At 41.3% G+C, this 25,304-nt stretch overlaps 2 protein-coding genes and 1 long non-coding RNA gene across 3 annotated transcripts in view; 1 reads left to right on the forward strand and 2 right to left on the reverse strand.

Moving 5' to 3' along the window:
- eif4g3a (eukaryotic translation initiation factor 4 gamma, 3a) overlaps nucleotides 1–19,159 on the reverse strand; it is a 163,928-nt gene extending 144,769 nt beyond the window's left edge. The window contains 1 exon segment of the mRNA XM_034165858.1: nucleotides 18,459–19,159. Within this exon segment, the coding sequence (XP_034021749.1) occupies nucleotides 18,459–18,619 (161 nt within the window). The 5' untranslated portion in view covers nucleotides 18,620–19,159.
- Nucleotides 16,367–22,124, forward strand: LOC117506359. The gene is made up of 3 exons (XR_004559442.1): nucleotides 16,367–16,380; nucleotides 19,712–19,721; nucleotides 22,035–22,124. It is a non-coding gene; the product is annotated as an uncharacterized LOC117506359 (long non-coding RNA).
- A 224-nt stretch (nucleotides 22,125–22,348) lies between these two features.
- ece1 (endothelin converting enzyme 1) overlaps nucleotides 22,349–25,304 on the reverse strand; it is a 49,746-nt gene continuing 46,790 nt past the window's right edge. Inside the window, 4 exon segments of the mRNA XM_034165859.1 lie at nucleotides 22,349–22,786; nucleotides 23,604–23,677; nucleotides 23,680–23,698; nucleotides 24,274–24,464. Of these exon segments, the coding sequence (XP_034021750.1) occupies nucleotides 22,610–22,786; nucleotides 23,604–23,677; nucleotides 23,680–23,698; nucleotides 24,274–24,464 (461 nt within the window). The 3' untranslated portion in view covers nucleotides 22,349–22,609.

The raw sequence follows: 25,304 nt of genomic DNA on the forward strand, positions 1-25,304 counted from the left end.
GAAGCTCGTGAGACTGCACTAGGTAGATCTGTTTTTATTATATTCAACATAATGTATCCCTATCTTTTAATCTGAATATCAATTCTGTGACAGTTGACTGACACTTTCTATCACAAGGCTGAAAGTAAGTTCAAGTTCAAATCTTGTTATTGTAAGAGCCTCTGTATCAAAACATTTAGATAATTGAATTTCTGTCACTATAATCACAAAAGACAATGAAACCCATCACAGAAACACTAAGTAGCAGACGGGTTCACCAATACCTGCCACAACTACGTACTTACTAAACCCTATAGATGTGAGGAACATGGGGTAGCTGTGATCATGGGTGGCACAAAATTTTTCAATTTATTTTCATTTATATAGTACCAAATCACAAAAACGTTGCCTCAAGGCGCTTCCCACAAGTTAGGTCTAACCTTACCAACCCCCAGAGCAAGCACACAGGTGACAGTGGTAAGGAAAAACTCCCTCTGGTGATTTGAGGAAGAAACCTCAAGTAGACCAGACACAAAGGGGTGACCCTCTGCTCGGGCCATGCTACCGACAGAAATTACAAAACAATATAGAGGAAATGTTGACGGTGCACAGGACAGGAGGGTTTCCAAAGCAGACACCACACCCCTCTCTGGATGGAGCCACACCTCAAACACACACACAGAGACAGAGAGAGAGAGAGAGAAAGACAGAATCGGCCATCAGAAAGACAACAACTAGTGTAATTTGTTAGCATTAATTAACAAGAAAAACAAAAGAAATACTAAGGTGATTGCTGACCACTAGCCCTAAGTTTCACTAAAAGACCCAGAATTTAGATTAAGTTGATGCCGCGGCACGCTCCGCTCCGTTTCCTAATAAAATGAATTAAAAGAGGAAAAAGCACATTAACATACTATGTCAGTATGCTAGCCATACGAAAGGGAAAATAAGTGCGTCTTAAGTCTGGACTTGAAAGTCTCCACAGAATCTGACTGTTTTATTGATGGAGGAAGATCATTTCACAGAACAGGGGCACGATAAGAGAAAGCTCTGTGACCCCCAGACTTTTTATTCACCCTCGGGACACTAAGTAGTCCTACACCCTGAGAACGGAAAGCCCGGGCCGGTACGTAGGGTTTAATTAGGTCAGCTAGGTAGGGAGGTGTCAGTACGTGAACAATTTTTATAGGCTAGTAGCAGAACCTTAAAATCTGATCTCACAGGGACGGGAAGCCAGTGAAGAGATGCCAAAATGGGTGTAATGTGGTCAAACGTTATGCTTCGTGTCAAAAGTCTGGCAGCAGCATTTTGAACCAATAGGACACCCCCTAACGCTGGACTGCAGTAAACCAGAAAATAGAACATTACAGTAGTACAATCTAGAAGAAGCAAACGCATGAATCAGGGTCTCAGAATCAGCCACAGACAGGATGGGACGAATCTTCGCTATATTTCACAGGCTATATTTCACAGGAAGCAGTCCTCGTATTATCGCTAATGTGGAGGTCAAACGACAACATAGGATCAAAAATTACCCCAAGTTTCCTCACTTTGTCAGTATGATGTATGACACACAAGCCTAGGCTACATCAACAACTGGGAGCTCTGTAATGCAACACTGCAGGAAACTTATTTTCTGGAGGACCACACAGGAAAGCATATCGCAGCGGGATTGAGAGAGGCTCTTGAAATGTGGGACCTTGAAGAAGAAAAAAAATGACCTCAATGACAAAAGACAGTGGATCTAACATGGTGAAAGCCCTGGATCTAAATGGCTGGACACAACTGCAAAGCTCTGGCCACAGATTACATCTTGCAATTGGTGAGTTGATGATTAATAAATAATAATCAATTCCAATCCGAGCGTGGTGTAATTTATTTAGAAACAAACAGAACTTGTCTCCTAATCGTTTGCCCCGAGCGAGTCACAGCTTAGCCCCGCCCCTTTCCCCACTCAGGCCGTCGTTTCTATGGATACTGTCAATCACAGCAGCTTGTGCAAAATCGAAGGAAAATGTACAAACATTTAACGAACTATAGATCAGTAGATCAGGCTCTTGGGGATTGGAAAACCAAATGTTTTCAGATTTGCATAAGTGTTGAATTGACTTTTTTGGTCAGAGAAACAGTAAATTGCTGCTCTTTTTAAGAGGCATTTAATGTTTCATTGCACACTATTTAAATTGTTTAATTTAATTAATTTTAATATAGTTTATTGTATCCGATTAATCGATGAAAGAAAATTAACAGAATACTCAATTACTAAAATAATCAATAACTGCAGCCCTCGTTTAAATCTGTAAACATACAGTAGTGTTTAGAATAATAGTAGTGCTATGTGACTAAAAAGATGAATCCAGGTTTTGAGTATATTTCTTATCGTTACATGGGAAACAAGGTACCAGTAGATTCAGGAGATTCTCACAAATCCAACGAGACCAAGCATTCATGATATGCACACTCTTAAGGCTATGAAATTGGGCTATTAGTAAAAAAAAAAGTAGAAAAGGGGGTGTTCACAATAATACTAGTGTGGCATTCAGTCAGTGAGTTTGTGAATTTTGTGGAACAAACAGGTGTGAATCAGGTGTCCCCTATTTAAGGATGAAGCCAGCACCTGTTGAAGATGCTTTTCTCTTTGAAAGCCTGAGGAAAATGGGATGTTCAAGACACTGTTCAGAACAGCGTAGTTTGATTAAAAAGTTGATTGGAGAGGGGAAAACTTATATGCAGGTGCAAAAAATTATACGCTGTTCATCTACAATGATGTCCAATGCTTTAAAATGGACAAAAAAAAAAACAGACGCGTGGAAGAAAACGGCAAACAACCACCAAAATGGATAGAAGAATAACCAGAATGGCAAAGGCTCACCCATTGATCAGCTCCAGGATGATCAAAGACAGTCTGGCGTTACCTGTAAGTGCTGTGACAGTTAGAAGGCGCCTGTGTGAAGCTAATTTATTTGCAAGAATCCCCCACAAAGTCCCTCTGTTAAATAAAAGACGTGCAGAAGAGGTTACAATTTACCAAAGAACACATCAACTGGCCTAAAGAGAATTGGAGGAATATTTTTGTGGACTGATGAGAGTAAAATTGTTCTTTTTGGGTCCAAGGGCCACAGACAGTTTGTGAGACGACCCCCAAACTCTGAATTCAAGCCACAGTTCATAGTGAAGACAGTGAAGCATGGTGGTGCAAGCATCATGATATGGGCATGTTTCTCCTACTATGGTGTTGGGCCTATACGAGGTCTATTAGATAATAAACCGACCCTTTTATTTTTTTTTTAAACTATATGGATTTGAATGACGTGTGATTACACCAATCATGCTTGAACCCTCGTGCGCATGCGTGCGTTTTTCACGCGTGTCGGTGACATCATTTCCCTGTGGGCAGGCCTTGAGTGAGATGTGGTCCCGCCCTCTCAGCTGAATTCCTTTGTTTCACACGCTGCTCGAGACGGCGCGCGTTGCTTTATCAAACTTTTTTCTGGACCTGTGAGGAATATCCGAGTGGACACTATTCGAGAAATTAAGCTGGTTTTCGGTGAAAAGTTTAATGGCTGATTATGGGGTGTTTCTGTCGCTGTAAGGACTTCCCACGGAGCGGGACGTTGTACAGCATTTCCAGGTGCCGTCGTCGGCCTGTTTTGACCTGAAAACATCCTAATTTAAGGCTTAATTCATCCAGGACGTCGTGAGAGAACAGAGAAGATTCAGAAGAGGCCGACATGAGGACTTTATGCGGACATTCCACTGTTTAAGGACATTTTGTAATGAAAGACATGCGCGCAAATTCGCCGAGTCGTTTCCGTGACGACTCTGCGAATCTGTGTGTGCTGCGACAGGAAAAACACCTCCGTGTTGAAAACCATTTGTAAAATTCAGGCAGCTTTTGATGGCTTTCAACAAGTGAGTAACTGAGAAATTGTTTAACAGCTTGGGCATGTTCCAACTTGCCCGTTAAGGTTTCCAACGGAGGTGTTTTTCCTGTCGCGACCCCCCGCGGTCAGGTCCAGCCCAACATGCGACTCTGCCCGCACGTTCTTTCATAACAAAATGTCCGTTAACAATGGAATGTCCGAATAAACTCCTCATGCCGACTTCTTCTGAAAGTTCTCTGTTCTCTGATGACTTCCTGGGTCAACAGAGCCTGAAATGTGGAAGTTTTCAACTTGAAACGTCGAGACACTGCCGCCTTGAAGCGCAGATCGCCGGCAAGCGCCGTGGGTCGTCCTTACGGCGACACTACCAGACCAAAATCTCTCATCAGCTGTTAAAATTTTTACCGAAAACCAGCTGAATTTATCGAATGGTGTCCACTCAGTTGTTCCTTACAGTTTTGAAAAAAATTTGATCAAACAAAGCAGCAGTCTCTGAGCCATTCCTAAACAATGAAAAAAAAATCGACTAGAGGGTGGGCCACTCCTCACTCAAAGACTGCCCACAGGCGAATGACGTAACCGACAGGCGTGAAAAAACTCTCGCATGCCCACGAGGGTTCAAGCATGTCTGATGTAATCACACGTGATTCAAATCCATATGGTTTTTGAAAAAAATAAGGTCATATACTTTTCTAATAGACCTCGTATATCGCATACCAGGTATCATGGATCAGTTTGGATATGTCAAATCACTTGAAGAGGTCATGTTGCCTTATGCTGAAGAGGACATGCCCTTGAAATGGGTGTTTCAACAAGACAATGACCCCAAGCCCACTAGTAAACATGCAAAATCTTGGTTCCAAACCAACAAAATCAATGTCTCGCAGATGTGAAGAAATCACGAAAAACTGTGGTTATACAACTAAATACTGGTTTAGTGATTTCACATGATTGCTAAAAAGCAGTTTGAACATAATAGTTTTGAGTTTGTGACGTCAACAGCAGATGCTACTATTATTGTGAACACCCCCTTTTCTACTTTTTTTACTAATAGCCCAATTTCATAGCCTTAAGAGTGTGCATATCATAAATGCTTGGTCTTGTTGGATTTGTGAGAATCTACTGAATCTACTGGTACCTTGTTTCCCATGTAACAATAAGAAATATACTCAAAACCTGGATTAATCTTTTTAGTCACATAGCACTACTATTATTCTGAACACTATTGTACGCCTAACATTTGTGTTATAAATTGTTTGCATGGAGTTGCCTGAATCTCTTTATTTTTTTAAATATTTGTTTCAGAAAATGGTTCCAAAGAGCCACGGACTGAAAGAGTAACTTCAGTTTGCAAGAACGTGGTCAGCACGTTTTCCTTTAGTTGGAAAAAGAAACGAGCCCTCATGGAAGCCCAAGCAAGCATGAATCTACCCCAGCTGAAGCTGAAAACAGAATCACCAACTTGATGGGGTTCCAGATTGGCGATGATCAAGAGAATACTTGAACAGGAAAAGGCCATCTCCCATGTCCTCAACTCAGACAAGAAAACAAAGCATATGGCTCCCACCTGGCAAATCCTTGATGTTATGGATTCAATTAAAAAGCCCGGGGTCCACTCCGAGACTTCACCGATGCACTTTCTGGGGAGGATTACGTGAGTGTCTCCTATGTTAAGCCTGACCTGCATCTTCTACATAATCTTCTGAAACCAGAGGATGATGAAAGAAGAGCTGACAATGCAAATAAAAACAAAAATAGATAAATACCTCACAGAAAAGTACCAGGATCCCGCTACCGACGCTCTGTTGGACATGCCATCAAAGTGGGCAAACTCATCTTTCTTCCTGGCAAAAAACCTGTGACGGTCTTATTTTAGTTTTGTTTGGATGTAAGAATAATAATTTTGTTTACATTATTACTGCAGTGTTAGAACTGCTTGCACTATACTCTACCTCTATTGTCTTACTGTAGCAACAGTTTGTATAGCTTTGTGCTTTTACATTACTTTGTTACCTCTTACTTTTTTAATAGGCAACTTTGTGTGCCTATTTCATCAGCATTGCTGGACAAGTTAATGTTTTGTATAATAGATCTGCACTAGTTAAAGCTGTATTTACCTCCTTGTATGAAGATTTTTTTATAGACTGCACAATACATCTTATACTATTTTTGCAGCGGCATGTTAGTTTTTGTTTTTCAACATTTTAAATTATTCTTTTATTCATTATCATTTTTTAAAACTCAAGTGGAGGAGTTTAAGTATCTCAGGGTCTTGTTCACGAGTGAGGGACAGATGGAGCGTGAGATCGATAGACGGATCGGTGCAGCATCTGCAGTGATGCGGTCTCTGTATCGGACCGTCATGGTGAAGAGAGAGCTGAGTAAGGGGGCAAAGCTCTCGATTTACCGATCGATCTACGTTCCGATCCTCACTTATGGTCATGAGATTTGGCTCAAGACCGAAAGAACGAGATCGCAAGTACAAGCGGCTGAGATGAGTTTCCTCCGCAGGGTGGCTGGGCGCTCCCTTAGAGAGAGGGTGAGGAGCTCGGCCACTCGGGAGGAGCTCGGAGTCAAGCCGCTGCTCCTCCACGTCAAAAGGAGCCAGTTGAGGTGGCTCGGGCATCTTTTCCGGATGCCCCCTGGACGCCTCACTGGAGAGGTGTTCCGGGCACGTCCCACTGGGAGGAGGCCCCGGGGAAGATCCAGGACACGCTGGAGGGACTACATCTCTTGGCTGGCTTGGGAATGCCTTGGGGTTCCCCCGGAGGAGCTGGAGGAGGTGTGTGTGTGGATAGGAAGGTCTGGGCAGCTTTGCTTGAGCTGCTGCCCCGCGACCCGACTCCGGATAAAGCGTAAGAAAATGAATGGATGGATGGATGGATTTTTTTAAAACTAAAGTAAGTTCATGTGTGCTTTCATTTTATTTTATTAGAGAAGTCAAAATTTAAAATAGAACTGCACTTAAATGCGTTTACAATTTTGACTGATTTTGACTGAAGTTACTTGAAAAACATTGTTGTGACTTGTAATTGTTATACTCAGGAGTTTCATTGCATTTTTATATTCTCTGGTGTGAATTTACAATGTAGCTATGTTAGCACTGTGTTGATTATCTCTAATTTTAATAAATTAGTTTATTTATTCAATGTTTCTCTTCTTTTGTATGTAATTGAAGTTATGTTGGTCATCTTCAAAAAATCCTGCTAAAATCACAATAACATAATTAAAAAATTGTGATATTCTACTTTTGCCATATTCAGTGGTCAGTAGTCGGCAGATACCGCTGCTTCCCTCATTTAGCATGTGGGCTTGCGGATTTGAAGTATTTCCGAAGTACTTGACTTTCATTTTGCAGATTTTGCACACTGCATAAGTCATGTCAATCTCCTTCTTACGCATCAAATAATAAAATCCAAAATGCGCCCAAACATTTGCCTTCAGCAAAGACGGTGCTGGCTGAATTAGCCACTGAACTCTGCAGCTCACGAGTGTTTGAAGCACGCCAGACAAACCCCCCCCCGCGGGGACGCTGTAGTACGGAAGCCGTTGCCTGACAAACAGTACATGCAGCGAGTAAGCAAGAAAATGTTTTAAAAAATGCTTTATAAAAATCGATTCTTGGACATTTTGGATCGATTCAGAATCGTAATAAATAAGAATCACGATTCAGACATGAATCGATTTTTTCCGACACCCCTAGTGCACAGATACGGTTAGTTAATAGGCCAGGTAAATCTGGGAGTTTGCTTCAAACTACCATTTGATCTGGTGCAAGTGCTGACAATACAACACTTAAGTGTCCGAATTCTCCACGTAAAATTTGTTGCCATCTGGTGGGAGCTCAAATAAATTCAATGCTGACACTATAACAATGTTTTCAAATTATCAATGATTAATCAAGGTTGGTTACATTCAAAGTCTCAACAGGTCCAAATAAGCTAAAAGGTCTTGGTTTAGACATTCGTCATTAAAACGTTCAGTGTTTAAATAGGACAGGTAGGCGCTCAAGGGGATGTACCAGTTATGGCTCAGCAGGTCAGTTAGTCGTGGAATTCGGCAACTTGGCTGCTTTTGTCAATGAAAGGTTCATTAATCTCGACTTTTGTGATTGCTGTGAAATAAATATACTCAACAAAAATATAAACGCAACACTTTTGGTTTTGCTCCCATTTTGTATGAGATTAACTCAACGATCTAAAACTTTTTCCACATACACAATATCACCATTTCCCTCAAATACTGTGCACAAACCAGTCTAAATCTGTGATAGTGAGCACTTCTCCTTTGCTGAGATAATCCATCCCACCTCACAGGTGTGCCATATCAAGATGCTGATTAGACACCATGATTAGTGCACAGGTGTGCCTTAGACTGCCCACAATAAAAGGCCACTCTGAAAGGTGCAGTTTTGTTTTATTGGGGGGGGGGGGATACCAGTCAGTATCTGGTGTGACCACCATTTGCCTCATGCAGTGCAACACATCTCCTTTGCATCATCCGTGAAGAGAACACCTCTCCAAAGTGCCAAACAGCAGCAAATGTGAGCATTTGCCCACTCAAGTCGGTTACGACGACGAACTGGAGTCAGGTCGAGACCCTGATGAGGACGACGAGCATGCAGATGAGCTTCCCTGAGACAGTTTCTGACAGTTTGTGCAGAAATTCTTTGGTTATGCAAACCGATTGTTCCAGCAGCTGTCCGAGTGGCTGGTCTCAGACGATCTTGGAGGTGAACATGCTGGATGTGGAGGTCCTGGGCTGGTGTGGTTACACATGGTCTGCAGTTGTGAGGCTGGTTGGATGTACTGCCAAATTCTCTGAAACGCCTTTGGAGACGGCTTATGGTAGAGAAATGAACATTCAATACACGAGCAACAGTTCTGGTTGACATTCCTGCTGTCAGCATGCCAATTGCACGCTCCCTCAAATCTTGCGACATCTGTGGCATTGTGCTGTGTGATAAAACTGCACCTTTCAGAGTGGCCTTTTATTGTGGACAGTCTAAGGCACACCTGTGCACTAATCATGGTGTCTAATCAGCATCTTGGTATGGCACACCTGTGAGGTGGGATGGATTATCTCAGCAAAGGAGAAGTGCTCACTATCACAGATTTAGACTGGTTTGTGAACAATATTTGAGGGAAATGGTGATATTGTGTATGTGGAAAAAGTTTTAGATCTTTGAGTTCATCTCATACAAAATAGGAACAAAACCAAAAGTGTTGCGTTTATATTTTTGTTGAGTATACATTACTTCAGCATATAATATTTAAATGCTGCAGTCAAACAGCTTAAAAATGATCTTGGTGGTCGGGTTATACTGGGCTAGTAATTATCTTACAACCCCAATTCCAATGAAGTTGGGACATTGTGTAAAATATAAATAAAAACAGAATACAATGATTTTCAAATCCTCTTAAACCTATATTCAGTTGAATACACCGCAAAGACAAGATATTTAATGTTCAAACTGATAAACTTTATTGTTTTGTGCAAATATTTGCTCATTTTGAAATGGATGCCTGCAACACGTTTCAAAAAAGCTGGGACAGTGGTATGTTTACTACTGTGTAACATCACCTTTCCTTATAACAACACTCAATAAGCATTTGGGAACTGAGGACACCAATTGTGAGTGTCATGAATGGGTATAAAAGGAGCATCCCAAAAAGGCTCAACCATTTACAAGCAAAGGTGGGGCGCGGATCACCACTTTGTGAACAACTGCGTGAAAAAAAAAATAAAAAATACTCCAACAGTTTAAGAACAACATTTCTCAACATTCAATTGCAAGGAATTTAGCGATTCCATCATCTACAGTCCATAATATAATCAGAAGATTCAGAGAATCTGGAGGACATTCTACACGTAAGCGGCAAGGCCAAAAACCAACACTGAATGCCCATGACCTTCGATCCCTCAGGCAGCACTGCATTAAAATCAGACATCATTGTGTAAAGGATCTTACAGCATGAGCTGAGGAACACTTCAGAAAACCATTGTCAGTTAACACACTCGTCGCAACATCTACAAGTGCAAGTTAAAACTCTACTATGCAAAGTGAAAGCTTTACATCAACAACATCCATAAACGCCGCCACCTTCTCTGGGCCCGAGCTCATTTGAAATGAACAGACACAAAGTGGAAAAGTGTGCTGTGGTCTGATGAGTCCACATTTCAAATCATTTTTGGAAATCACGGACATCGTGTCCTCTGGACAAAAGAGGATAAAGACCATCCAGACTGTTATCAGCCGCAAAGTTCAAAAGCCAGCATCTGTGATGGTATGGGGGTGTGTTAGTGCCCATGGCATGGGCAACTTACACATCTGTGATGGCACCATCAATGCTGAAGGGGTACATCCAGGTTTTGGAGCAACATATGCTGCCATCCAAGCAACGTCTTTTTCAGGGACGTCCCTGCTTATTTCAGCAAGACAATGCCAAGCCACATTCTGCACGTGTTACAACAGCGTGGCTTCGTAGTAAAAGAGTGCGGGTACTAGACTGGCCTGCCTGCAGTACAGGCCTGTCGCCCACTGAAAATGTGCGGCGCATTATGAAGCGCAAAATACGACAATGGAGACCCCGAACTGTTGAACAACTAAAGTCGTACATCAAGCAAGAATTGGAAAGAATTCCACCTACAAAGCTTCAACAACTGGTGTCCTCAGTTGTTGAAGCTGTGGTATGTTTGCCACTGTGATGTAACACAGTGGTAAACATACCACTGTCCCAGCTTTTTTGAAACATGTTGCAGGCATCCATTTCAAAATGAGCAAATATTTGCACAAAAACAATAAAGTTTACCAGTTTGAACATTAAATAGCTTGTCTTTGTGGTGTATTCAACTGAATATAGGTTTAAGAGGATTTGAAAATCATTGTATTCTGTTTTTATTTATATTTTACACAATGTCCCAACTTCATTGGAATTGGGGTTGTAAGATAATTACTAGCCCAGTATAACCCGACCACCAAGATAATTTTTAAGCTGTTTGACTGCAGCATTTAAATATTATATGCTGAAGTAATGTACAATAGGCAAGTGTTACTACATAGAAAACTGCATATGACTTCAAAATTAGAACACAATTACAGAAGCACTTGGAGATACTGAACAGGAATGTTATGGAGTTGGTGGAATTTATTGATAAGGAAGGCCCTCAGAGCCCATGTACAACTTAATACTATTGCTGCTTCTTGTTGCAAGAATGAGCACAGTCACCAAAACAAACCCCACCATATTTGTTTTTAGACCAAGCACCATCACCACTAGTGTGCGTGCGCTGTGGCTGCAGCGTGCAATAGCACAAAATGCATAGAACCAAAATTGAACAGTAAATGAACAAAATGACAAATGGTACGAATAATCCCTATTTCTCACACACACCTCAAAAAATTAACGGAACACTAATCAGAGTACAGCATCAAGGCAATTCAACTTCTGGGATACTGATCTGGTCAGTTAAGTAGCAGAAGGGGGGTGTTAATCAGTTCCAGCTGCTTTGGTGTTAATGACACTAACAACAGGTGCACTAGAGGGGAAACAATGAGATGACACCCCCCAAAAAAGCTTTTACAGTCGGAGGCTTCTGACATTTTTTCCCTCCTCGTCTTTTCTGACTGATTTTTCACTTGTTTTGCATTTGGCTAGGGTCAGTGTGACTACTGGTAGCATGGTGCAGTACCTGGACCCTACAGAGGTTGCACAGGTTGTCCAGCTTCTCCAGGATGGCACATCAATACATGTCATTGCCAGTTTTGCTGTATCTCCCAGTATGGAGGAGATTCCAGGAGACAGGCAGTTACTCTAGACGACCTGGACACGGCCATAGAAGGTCCATAACACATCAACAGAACAGGATGAGCTCTGCCAGAGCCCTACAAAATGACCTCTAGTTGGTCACTGGTATGAATGTCTCTCACCAAACAATCACAAAGAGAATTTCATATGAGTGGCCTGAGGACCCAACATCCTGTAGTGGGCCTTGTGCTCACTGGCTGGCAACGTGGCGCTCGATTGGCATTTGCCATAGAACACCAGAATTAGCAGGTCTGCCACTGGTGCTCTGTGCTTTACACAGATGATAGCAGGTTCAACCAGAGAACATGTGACAGACATGAAGAGGTCTGGAGACGCAGTGGAGAACATTACACTGCCTGCAACATCATTCAGTGTGAACAGTTTGGTGGTGGGTCAGTGATGGTCTGGGGAGGCAAGGGATGGGCATTGATAAGATTGTATCGATATCGATACCATTATCGATTCTGCTTATCGATCCGATTCCTTATCGATTCCCTTATCGATACCTCTTGTGAATTTTTTTTGTGTACTAAAAGTAGGCTTTACAGGTTTTCTATGTCAGCGGGTCAAAGAGCTTTTTCTTATTGTGTACCTGCTCTGTGGAACGGTCTTCCTGAGACTGAGGCAGACTTAAGACTTAAAGCCTAATTTTATTCTCTTTCTTATGAATAGTTTTAATTTTTATCTGTTTTATTCTTTTACTTCTGTTTTTAATTATGTATTCGAATTTAAGTTTTATTTATTTAGTTAATTTTTTATGTTGAACTCCCTTACCAAAAAGTAGTATATGCAAGTATGTTTCAAGTATACTTCTAGTTTACTTTTTATATACTTATAAGTACTATCTTTTGGTAATGGCTGTTCTATGTGAGGCGCCTTGAGACGGCTTTTGTTGTGATTTGGCGCTTTCTAAGCCAATTAAATTGAATTGAAATTGAACAACATTTTATTGAGTCTTAAAGTAAATAAATATGAAATTGGTCACTGGATCCTTAAACTTTGGCCATAATAAACTCTACATGGTGGATCCTTGATCTCTGGACATAAATAGAAATAAACAAAATCTGTAGTTTTTGTCAAAAACATTTCCTTTCAGACATTATTAGACATTATTGGCATGAATGTCTTTCCATACATCTGAGCTGAGCTCAGCTGGCTGAGCTGCACATCAGGATGTAATTTATAAAGAATGCAGGACTTCTCATTTTGAGATGAAAAAAAGTTTTAATCGACTGTAGTTTATTGTCTGTATTACAACGTTTGTAAGAGGTGTAATTTCATTTAAAGCGGCGATTCATTTTGAAGTTATTAATTCCGACCAGACTCCATCTCAGCAGAGAGCCACGCAGCATTTGGAGCTGTGCCAACGGAATGGAGGATGATTCTCATTCTTGACCACAACAAGACAAGAGTCCCAGTTAGTGACTTTAATACACACAAAAGTGACTCGCGATATTTTAATGGCTTTGAAAGGGGTTAAGAAGTAGACTTGTCATTTCTGAAGAGCAGCGAATCAAAGAACCAACGAGCTATGAACCATTGCTTCAATGGTTCATGCTTCAAAGTGGTGTCGCACTACAGAAATGGTTGATTACAGAGCCACTGCAGGGTCTGTAATCAACATAAAGGAATGATCATTTTCCCAACAAACACCCTCAAAAACAACGGCTGCTCTGAAGGACCGATAAGGGAATCGTTAAACAAAAAGGCCATTGATGTTGGTGGATTGAATCATTTCTTAACGATACTCGAAAAGAACCAGTTCTCGATACCCAACCCTAGGGAGGCATATCCCTGGAAGGACACACAGACCTCTAGAGACTAGACAACACCACCCTGACTGCTATTAGGTATCGGGATGAGATACTTGGACCCATTGTCAGACCCCACTCTGATGTAGTGAGTCTGTGTCCTGGGTACCTCCTGGTTCATGGCAATGCCTGGGCTCATGTATGCAGGCAGTTCCTGGAGGATGAAGGAATTGATCCCATTGACTGGCCCTCAAACTCGCCTGACCTAAATCCAATAGAAGACCTCTGAGTCATTATGTTTTGGTCCATCAGACGCCATCAGGTTGCACCTCAGACCATCCAGCTCACTGATGCCCTGGTCCAGATCTGAGAGCCTCTGGTTGCTTCAGGCTTCTCCCACTTCCAGAGACATGCATGTTAGGTGAAACGGACACATTAATTTGACTGAAGATGTGAATGAGCATGTGAATGTGTTTGCCTGTCTATATGCGGCCCTGTGACAAACTGGTGGCCTGTTCAAGAGTACCCACCTCTCGCTCAATGAATGTATAGGCTACAGCACCCCATGACTCTTAATTGGAATGAGTGGGTAGGTATAGAACACGAATGATACATTTCCATGCACATTTTCCCCCCCAAAAAATGAGGGCCAAACACCTAATTCAGTTATGTTCTCGTATACATATGTACCTGTGGTGCAAACCAGTGGTGGGCACAGCTAACCAAAAAGTTAGCTTTGATAACCACTAATCCGCTAACTGTAAAGTTAACATTTATAACTATAAACCCACAAACTGATAGTGGAAGTGAATGTGGATACTGTTAACCGCTAAATTTTAGTGGTTAACCGCTAAAATTTAGTATTGATTTCGGTACAATGTCAGCTACTGACAAGCCAGTTTTGAGTTTAAACACTGCCGATGCTTCTGAGTAGAATCAAAGGCGATCACAAACAACGAGTCTTACATTCACATGCATTCTTGAGTCAAAATCCATAGAACACCGAGTGTAAACGGCATCCAACTGTCATACGGTCACCATTTGGTGCGCTGTATCACAAACAGAATTTCAGTTTTGCAAATGTCTTTTTTTTTTTACTAGTGAAAAAAAAAATACATATTTACAAATACAGATTTGTAAAAACCAACACACACATTACAGTAACTTGTGTGTTGTTGTTTTGGGGGGTTTTTTGGGTTTTTTTTTTTTACAACCAACCAACCAGTGATGAGGAGGCTCAATTTCCCATAATGCCTTTTGGCAACTGTGAGTTTTATTGCTCAAACTTTCAGAATTAGAGCATTACTTCAAAACTAAAAGATATTTGTGATATTTTCACTTTGTAAAAATGACAGCATTAACATCAATAAACCGCTTAGAATTAGTTTGGTTTTTAAAATCAAACCTGCTTTTCTGTTTATGCATTTTGCCCACGTCAGGGGCATTGTATGCTGTGAATTGAAATTACTTTTTTTTTTTCTTTGTAGCAGCCAGGTTCCTTCTGCTGCGGTAAGGTTGAACTCAACTCATCACAGCTGCCTGACTACTGCAAAACACAACAGAGAAGCACTAACGTGTGATTTTAGGGTTTACAAATGTTTTTTTACTGTTCGGCTTTACTTACTATGCCAGCAACAACAAATAAAAAAAGTTAGCTGGCTAAAAGTTACAATGCTAAATTTAGCACAAGCTAATTGGTCCGCTGATGGTTTTCAAAGTTAGCTGAAAAGCTAAACTGCTAACAAAAAGTTAGCTTTGCTAATTAGCGGTTAGCAGATTAGCAGAACTGTGCCCACCACTGGTGCAAACGATTGGTATCCATGTAAAGGCTATTGCCAGAAAGGAGTCAATGGCATGGCAGGCAGTAGCGCCTTTCATTTGACACTAAAGATGTTCCATACGATATGTGACGGTGGATCATTTCATAAAACTTTCTGAGCTCCCAAAAATGACCTCCATTTCATAAATATGGCTTCCTGCTTTGGGATTTATAATAGGGCTGTGAGCTGATGTCTCAGCTGCCCAGCAACCTAGCAAATAACTTTTGGTAAAATAGTTTTCGACAAGGGCTTATTTTCTCTGAAATACATAGGTTTAGAAAATTGAACAGTACTTCTGGATCAATACAGTGGCTCTGCACAAGCCTTGCTCAGTAACAGAATTCTGATATGGTCCAGGTACAATTCTGGAATAGCCCACCTTTGCAAACTGTAGAAAACAAATACAAAAAACAAGGGCCTGTTCTCCAGACCTCACTTTAAAAACAAAAAAAAAAATCAATTACTTCAGTGTTTCAATCAATTTTTTAAACTCCAAACTACACATATTAAAGACAGCATGAAATATATTAAACTAACTTAGGAAGATATCTGAATACCAGCCATCACAGGGCCACTATCTTCAGATGTTGGCTGACTTTTGCAAAGTTACAAGCTGAGTTACACCGTGGTATATCTCACCTGACTTCTCATGCAGGCCTATACTGGCAACATTCTGCGACAATTTTTCCAAAGCAGGCACAACACTCAGCAAAAGTTGAGAAAAGTAATTTCTTCTCTGAAGCTTTCTGGACTCCCTTTGATGACCTGGGTCAGGCCTGGTGCAACTTCATGCAATTCCAAGCAAAACTGATGTGCACTCCATCCTCAGCTCTTAATATCTTGGGGTAATTTTTTCCAAGCTCAGCATGAATAAGATGTTGAGTTACGTCGAGATCGCACTGGACCACCCTGAGCTGACCTCGAGGGAGTCAACACAGCCCCAAGTCCAGCCAATCTTCTCAAAATTTTTAACATGTTCAAAACCAGTGCAGGTTTAAACCTTCCCCAACTTGTTCTGAGCAACATACAGACTTTGCTGGGATACACACAAATTGTGACCAGGATAATAATAAGAGATCATGTTAGTGTGATAGCTTGTCCAATCTATTTTTAAAAGAGTTTAGGTTTGATGCATTATGTGGTTCGCCATTACCCATAATACAATATGGCGCTTGCCACAATAAAATATGAGCAAAATCACTGGAAGAGTTACATTTTAGTGTTGCATTTTAGAAAGTCGGTTTAGAAAGTCAAAGACGACAGAGAACATACATGAAAATGGTAGCAGTGTCTGAGGAATTGTACAAATACACATCAGCAGCAGTTATAAAATGTCTTCAGTTGCAAAATAGAAATTTTCACAACATACATGGGTACATGCATATGCGTTATCTGTAAGCACCCTGATCAGGGTGCAGGTAAAATGGCAGCAACGTAGTACGATGATGAAACTACGTAGTAGACTGAATCACTTATTACCAGTACACACTCAAGTGAAGTCTGGGAGCATGCAAAAGTTCCTTGCTTTGCCGCATCAGCGACAGAGCTGAACCACATTGGGTCCTGAATGGCAACCACCCAGGCAGACAATTGCTCCATCCCCACATCTCCAAAGTAACCATTTATCTGCCACACTAAGGTGAATTTAGCCTTCTCTGGTTATTATGGACTAAACAACATCAAGTATGTACTATGGGGATGGGGAAGTATGGGGATGTTGCCGCTTTAAATCTAAAACACAGCTAAAAACAGTTTAAGCAAAACTTGAATGCATGTTGCATTTTTTCTTTATATTCCCAATTAAAGGCCAATGTTACATGACTTTCTGGGTTCATAGCGAAGTCATCTCAGTACGAACTAGCCCCAGGTGAAGTTACCCCACTCTAGTAAGAATATTTCAATTCTGACATGGTCATGTAATAAATGATTTATACACACCAGTGGTATAATACACTGTTCTTACTCAAGTTTTGTTAGTGAGATGATGTTTTAAGGTAGGGGAATGTAATTGTCAGGTAAAAAGCTGCTTTCTAACTGCTTTCCTACATGATTGTTGTACAAAAACAAATTGTTCACACTGTATCTTATAACCATTGTGATGAGTAATAATTAACCACTGTGACAAATACGCCAGTAATTTACATCATTTGGATTATAGGTGTTCAACACAATGCCACACATACCCAATTGAGAAATCACTTGGTACTTTTGTATGTATCATAGCCAATTATAATAGCTCCTGCAATCAGGGAAAAAATTCCAGTCCCATGACAGAAATATAAGAAATACACACTTAGGTGACCTCAGCTAAATGAAGTGGGGTGACAGAAATAACTGAAACATAAGAAGCACACTGGGGTGACTTCACCTGGAGTGGGGTGACTTCACAATCTTCAACTGACTTTCTGCTGCACCGCTTTGGCTTAGAACAGTAACTATTATTCCTGACTTTTTTGTTGTTTAGGTCTAGTTCCAGTGTCATTTCACTGAGACCCCAGACTGTTGAGACAGCTCCATTACACCGCCTTGGGGCGACTTTGTCGTGATTTGGCGCTATATAAATTAATAAATTGATTGATTGAAATTGCTTGATCACACAACTGGCCCACAGTTTCTGCGTAGTTATGAAGAATGAGAAAATTAGCGAAAACAACTACATGATCAGGTCACACAATTTGGTGAAACACCGGTTCAGCCCCTGGCAGACCTGAGGAACTACACAGCAGCACCTCCTTTAAAAATCTACCCCATGTTAAATAAAAGTGCAATTCCCGAAAGCCAGGCTAACTGTAGCCAGATGAGCTACCGTTAATTTAGCCTAGCGCACCTTGCTAGCCAACAAAGCTGAACAAAGCCGGTAACTGGCGTACAACGCACGAGAGTATCGATTCTCCCTACAGTAACGGTCGCAACAGCAAATACATTTAACAGCAAATGAAAACAAAAGTGTGCTGTAACGTTAGCTTCCCAAACTGAGCCGACTGTCCGGTTAGCTTTGACAAACGCTACTGCAGCCGGCTCGGTAAGCTAACGTTAGCTCGCTTAGCTTAGCTAATTGTCCCCCACCCCTCCCCGCTACTTCATCCCCGCATCCTGTCCATGTTATCACCAATATAATATTAAAAAAAGAAGAAGACATTTGTACATTTTCACAGGCATAAAGCGAGCTGAAATACATAAGGAGACAAGACATATGTTACCGCAATGAAAGGATACTGAGGTGGAACAGCTCCCGGCTGAGGAGCGCTCGGGGCTCCCGGCGGCAGCGACACGGAGGTCAGGGTAGCCCGCAACTGGCTCGACGGAGAGGGACCACTTCCAGGTCCGCTAATGGCGACAGCGGCGGGTTTGGGCACCACTTTCGGTGGCAAACTCATCGCAAGAAAATCAAACGAAAACAATAATCTAATAATGAAGACTGATCCAAACGACGCCTAGCTGGCATATACATAAAGCGAGTGTAGCGTTAGCAGGTTTCTGAAGCAGGCCCCAAATCCCTCGAACGAAGTGGGATAACGAAGCCCGAATAACAACACAAACGTCTTTTTTCATGGAAAGTCGCAGTTCGGATCAGCGGTGCTATTCATGGGGGACGGCGGGAGGTTTAGCCTCCCTCACCCGTCCGGAACCTCTGCGGATCCGGCTCGGTTGGCTTCTTTCAAAAGAAACAATCGCCGCGATCTTCAACCTTCTTCGGCGATTTACCTTTTCTTCTCGATACGTGTGTTTGCTATCATTTTTTTTCTCACACAGATGGGAGACTTCACCAACATGGCGTTGCAGCCGCTTCCAAGCAGTCCGGGCAGGACAGATGATTCGGCAATTCTCGGCCACTTACGGCTACGATCGGCTAATCGAAAGCAGAAAACTGAAACCTGATTCACAATTCGAAAAAAATGTGCATGAAACACATTTCACTTAACGTAGGTGACGTCATAAAAAAATCACACAGTAAATATGCGTTATTTACAATAACATATACACAATGAAGCCTAACAGAGTATTTTTTTATTGTAAATTGAACACACAAATGGTACCTAAACAAAGCAACTGTTTCATAGCACGGTACGCTTCAGCTGCATCATTAATGTACCGTGTTATTAGCGACACCTACCGGCCAATTTGCTGCTTCACATCTATTTTGTGAGAATCAATCAGGATAGCTTCGCTCCCTCCCAAACTTCAAAATTTTCCCCTAACTGTGACGGCAAATTGCCTACCAACAGTCTGCAAGCTGTCACTTGAAGAAGTCACTTTAACGAAACAGTGAATTTAAATAAATTATACTCAAGGGCGTAACCAGGATTCCAGCGTGCGGGGGGCTGTGGCCACCCACCTGAGCTTTAGTTACATGCACATTCAAAAGACAACTCTATTAGTGTGTAATACAGTTGGACGTAAAATATATACACTGAAGCACACATCATAAAAACAGCTAAATAAAAATAAAACTATCTTATATATAAAAGGAGCATGTATGTATGTGTGTGTCCGTGAAAAACCTTCACATCATCTGCCACAGGCCAACAGAAAAGGCTTCTTAACATTCATTTTATCGTCCAGATTTTGTGTACTGCTTTGATGATGTACATTACTTCATACAGTTGCCACAAGGGGGAATTTCAAAGCTGTAGAATGTATACTCATGGGCCACAAATAGGTACTTTGCTAGTACTGGGTTAGACCCCCTCTTACCTTCAGAACTGCCTTAATTCTTTGTGGTATAGATTCAACAAGGTGTTGAAAACGTTCCTCAGAGATGTTCGTACATATAAAACTGGACTGCGTGTCAACCTCTGACACTCAACTGTCCACACAACTGCTGCTCGCTAGATTATCTTCTTTTTTGGACCATTCATTCTACATGTGGTTGCATGTCAAATACTACATTTTCAGAATCTTTTGTCCATCATCCATTACATCAAAAGTTCAGTGTCAAATCGCTCCTGATATCACCTGCTACTTGGTGGTATCTGCCAAAGGGATGCCACCCTTCGGTTATAGTGTCCGGAAGACGTGCGAAACATTCATTATGTACATTATGTTCACGCAATCACCACCAGGTCCCATTTATGTCATGCAAAAGTGCAAGTCATCATCTACATCAGTGAATGAATTCAGCATTTTGATTCAATTATTCTCAAACCGTCACACTGTCAAATCCAGGGGCCTATCATCTACAAACCTGGACGGTCACAGGCAAAATGATCACAAACATCTACAAAACCTCAAACAGGGGCACCTACATCGTTTAACTTCTAAAGTGTCACAAACCTCTATCTAATAATCCTTGGTATTTCTACCTTTAAAAAAAAGGATAAAAATCTGTGTCATCAAAACATGAAGTTATTAAACCTGGATTAAATCTGCCCCAATTCTATGTTCTTCAGCATCATCAACCAAGATGAAATCAACTGTTTTTTTTTTTTTTGTTGAATTTCCTTGAGATGTGTTATGTTGTACACATACAGGGATGATCACATAACTTTGTACCATGTTTCCTGAAATGCTTTACAGTTTAGTTTCACCCACAGAGCTAAGAACATCTTTTGTGCACGGATGGATTAATGCACAGGGTTGGAGCCCCAAGTCACATGGAGGTGGTAACAGGAGAACTCAGCTCCTGGGTTAGGGTTAGGGCTGGGAGTAGGGTTAGCCCCAGGCCCAGTTCACACCTGGGACAGAGTTTTCTTGCTTGGGCATTGCTCTTGAATGGATGACATTCATACAAGGAAAAGAAAAATCAAGTCTAGGCATGAGACTCACTTTGTCTGAAATTTCACACCTCCTTTTGAAGAAAATCTTTCTCTGTTCATCTCCAGTTTTAAGTGGTATAACTGCTGATGCAACAAACGAAAAGTTGGCATATGCAAAGTTTCTCCAATCACAGCCACAGAAGCACTCCTTCAGGTGGTTTCCCTCACTAAGTCTCCTTGCACAGAACTTCCTCCTCCAGACAGAATTTCCGCACAGCACCATACTGTTTAGATTTCTTAACGAGTGATGAAAATAAAGTCCAAGAACATATCCAGTGACTCGGAAACAGACAGTGTGATATTTTTGTTACACCCTTCACTGAAAAAAGTGAAACACAGTGCACTTCATTCAAAGTACTTATTTACATTGGTCTAATGGAAAATTGTGGTTTCCAGTTTAAATCTGCTGGAATCACTTTACAAAATCATAAATATACATTGTGAGAAACTAAAAAAATTAGCCGTAACAAATTACATCAATTTATTTAAGTTGATCCAAAGTATCATTTTTTTTTTCAGTGTTTGAATTAAAGCTAAACATCTACACTACATACACATTTTCATCATTTAATCTCAAAATTACAAAAAATGCCATCACTGTCCAACTGTCCGTCTGAGCCCATGTGCAAAGACACCAGAAAGACTCTGATGAATGAATGAAGACATCAGAAACATGAGACATGGACGCAATGTTTTAAAGTAAGTTTTACTATACAAAATAATCTGTGACAAACAGCTCCCCCTTAAAAAGGGGATGTGGCACATAAACATTTAGCCTCAGAACAAAGAACGAAAAACAGCTGATGGTTGAATTGACCACAGTGACATTTGTCACATGGTTCCTGATTTGCATTGATATTAAATAACTGAAAAGCTGAACTCCTATGATGACACGTCTGTCAGTAATCTTGTCTGTGTGACAGTCTCTCTCACACACACACACACACACACACACACACACACACACACACACACACACACACACACACACACACACACACACACACACACACACACACACAGTGTATGATGTCAGAATCTGAAGACATGCTGCTGAAGTATTCAAACACACATTCCCACCAAGCCGCCACATTTCGACTGTATTTCTGTTCTCTGCTGGCTAAAACTCTTCTAGGTCCCTTGTACATTTTAAAATGTATGAACATAAATATAGAAAATTCAATAAAAGTAAAAGAGAGCAGCTCCAAGCACAGTGTAGTTACAAAAAAAAAAAAAACACAATTAAAGACACTACATTTTTTCACTTGATGTGACAGAAAAGCAGTTAAAAAAAAACAAGTGGTTCCCCCATGTTTGGCATCCAGTGTTTTTTTTTCCCTTTGTCCTTTCTTTTTTAAAACAGTATTTTTATGGTTACATTTAACTGTAGGAGCTGAAAAATGTTAAGGCAAATGTCTATGTGTGAAGTCCTGAGGGACGTGATCCTCCGTACAGAGCAGGCACAATCTGACACTCAGAAGAAAACGGATACGCGCTAAGTGATGAGGCAGTAGGGGTTTTTTTTTTTGGTTTTCCATTTCCAAACAGCCTATTATTCCCCAAGGTCCACTTCCTACCTCAGTGATAATTAGCACTTTGTGTGGCGGTACATCACCAAAGCTCACACTTATGTTTGGGGTTCATCTGAGCGTCTGCTTTACAACCAAAATGCTTTGAGAATGCGTGTGAATTGGAGACGGCTCCAATGACTCTGAATCTCGACGGACTGTGGGGATCTGTGATTACACCCTCGTGTGAGCTCTCAGGCGTCCTGACAGAGCACCAGACCTGTAAAAACAATACACAGGTTAAAGGTCAGCCAAAATGACTGAAACCGTTAATCATATGCATCCCCTGCTAACTGCAGGGAAATGTTTTATTGATATATGAGCTTGCTATTACATCTTAATCAATACTGTGGCCAAGTTATATTCTCTTGTTTGTATACTTCAGAACCGATGTGAAGACCAGCAATAATAGTACAGCCTACTGTAAATGAAGTAAAAGCTATTTGTCAGTTTGTCTGCCAGTGACTTGGCTGCCAATTTCATTTTAATATGAGGTACGTGGTTGAAGCAGGAGTTATCAATCCTGCTCCTTCAGATCATCTGTCCTGCATGTTTTCCCACTCTAGTCCCTACACCACCCATTGCTAATTGATTATGGCAAATCTGGTCTGCTCAGCCAATCAAAAGCCAGGTGCACATTCAGTATGATTTCTTTATTGTATAATTCATTTTTACCCGACGCCAAAATAAGGCCATCGGGTACTGCGAAGACTTTGCGTCTGTCCGTCTGTGCTCAACATAACTCCAGTCCTATTACTGCCAGGGTCTTCAAATTCACAGGGAATATTCTTGGAACACAGACCTTGGAAAAGTTCAAAGATGGTTAACCTTTACCTATTTTAAGAGGTCAAAAGGTCACATTCTGTTTATGCTCATAGGGCATTTTGGCACTGCATTATATCACCTATTTGTAATTTTATGCAATAGCCACTTTTGTAAAATACAAAAAGAAGCCTAATTCCAAACATCCATGTTTCATGGGTGCTGACTTGCTACTTGCCAATCAGGATCAAAGTGCAGAGAAGACTGACACAAACCTGGGCAAATCCCACAAAAAACAGCTGATGGTTTGTCAATCCCAGCGCAGGTAGTGTTGCCTCTTCACCGTTGTTTTGATCCAGTTCTCATAAGCCTTTAAAGCAACAGATGATCATGTTACATAACTGTAGTTACTCTTTGAAAATGAAAAACGTAGCTATAGGATAGACACAATAAACTCAGCTCTCCCACAGTGTCATCGCACACCCCCCCCCCCCCCCCCCATCCGCACACACACAACATATTTAACGTAGGCTGCTGTTTACTTCTGAATTATTTGCTCATCTGCTTCACAGCCTGTGACCTTTGGATACACGGAAAGAATGTGTGCATGTGAAGCAGTAAGCAGAGGCAACTCAAGGCCACTCACAAGCACCTGTTATATTTCCAGCAACGCAGACAAACACTTCAGATTCTGGAAGTGATCCACAGCAGCCCCCCAAATAACTGAAGTTATTTAATAAATCAGTGTCATATCCAAGTAATAGTTATGTGGTTGTGTAAACCTGCAATCTCAGTGATGTTTGAGAGCATAAGAGCATCAGTGGAACTTTTAAAAAACATAATTGTAAATACATCGTTGCACTGACATATTCAATTTGTTAACTTGCAGAAACCATCACATGAAAAGCATCTCTGTAATTATATACTTCCTGTTTAGAGTCAGACCTTGTAGGCAGCCTTCAGTCCGCCGTTGTCAGCGATATTTTCTCCCAGGGTGTGTCTTCCATTCAGAGGTTCCTTGTTGATGGTGTAATTACCGTACTGTTCCACCATGCACTGCGTCTGCTTCTTGAAGGCCTCCACAGATGAGTTTTTCCACCAGGAACGCAGATTTCCCTCCTTGTCATATTCTCTCCCTTTCAAATGAAAGAGTGATTCTTACTGTCATCTCTGCTAAGTCCTGCTTCAGGATGTTTTTAGCTATTATCAGTTAACCAGAGGTGTGGGGGTTTCAGGTGTGTAATAATAATAATAATAACTTCCTTTATTGTCACTGTACATTCATACAATACAATTTGTCTTTCTGCATTTAAAACCCATCCTAATTACAGTTAGACACAATCCAACCACTGGGAGCAGTGGGCAGCCACAGTGTGGCGCCCAGGGACCAACTCCAGATGTACGAGGTCTGTCCATAAAGTAACGTACCTTTTAATTTTTTTCAAAAACTATAAGGCTTCCATTCATGTTTTTACGTCAGACATGCTTGAACCCTCGTGTGCATGCGTGAGTTTTTCCACGCCTGTTGGTGACGTCATTCGCCTGTGAGCACGCCTTGTGGAAGGAGTGGTCCCGCCCCCTCATCGGATTTTCATTGTCTGGAAATGGTGGAATGAAAAGGACTTTTTTTCCATCAGAATTTTTTCAGAAGCTGTTAGAGACAGGCACCTGGAAACCATTCGAAAAATTTATCTGGCTTTCGGTGAAAATTTTATGGGCTTCACAGAGAATAAGGACTATTACTACAGCTTTAAGGACCCCTTTAAGGGCAGTCGGTGCGCCGCGCTCCGAGCTGCGACGACGAGGCACAAACCACTGGATCATTTCTAAACGGATGGCTCTGTGGATATGAGACCGTCGTGTGTTCTTTCTCTGGTTATCACAAGAGCTGGACATCAGCCATTTTCCAGCAGATTTCACTTTTAACAAGAGATTTTGTCATGGAAAGCCGCGCGGAGGCTTCGCGCGTCACGACC

The sequence above is a fragment of the Thalassophryne amazonica genome, chromosome 3, assembly GCF_902500255.1.
Source record: "Thalassophryne amazonica chromosome 3, fThaAma1.1, whole genome shotgun sequence".
Classification (NCBI taxonomy): Eukaryota; Metazoa; Chordata; class Actinopteri; order Batrachoidiformes; family Batrachoididae; genus Thalassophryne; species Thalassophryne amazonica.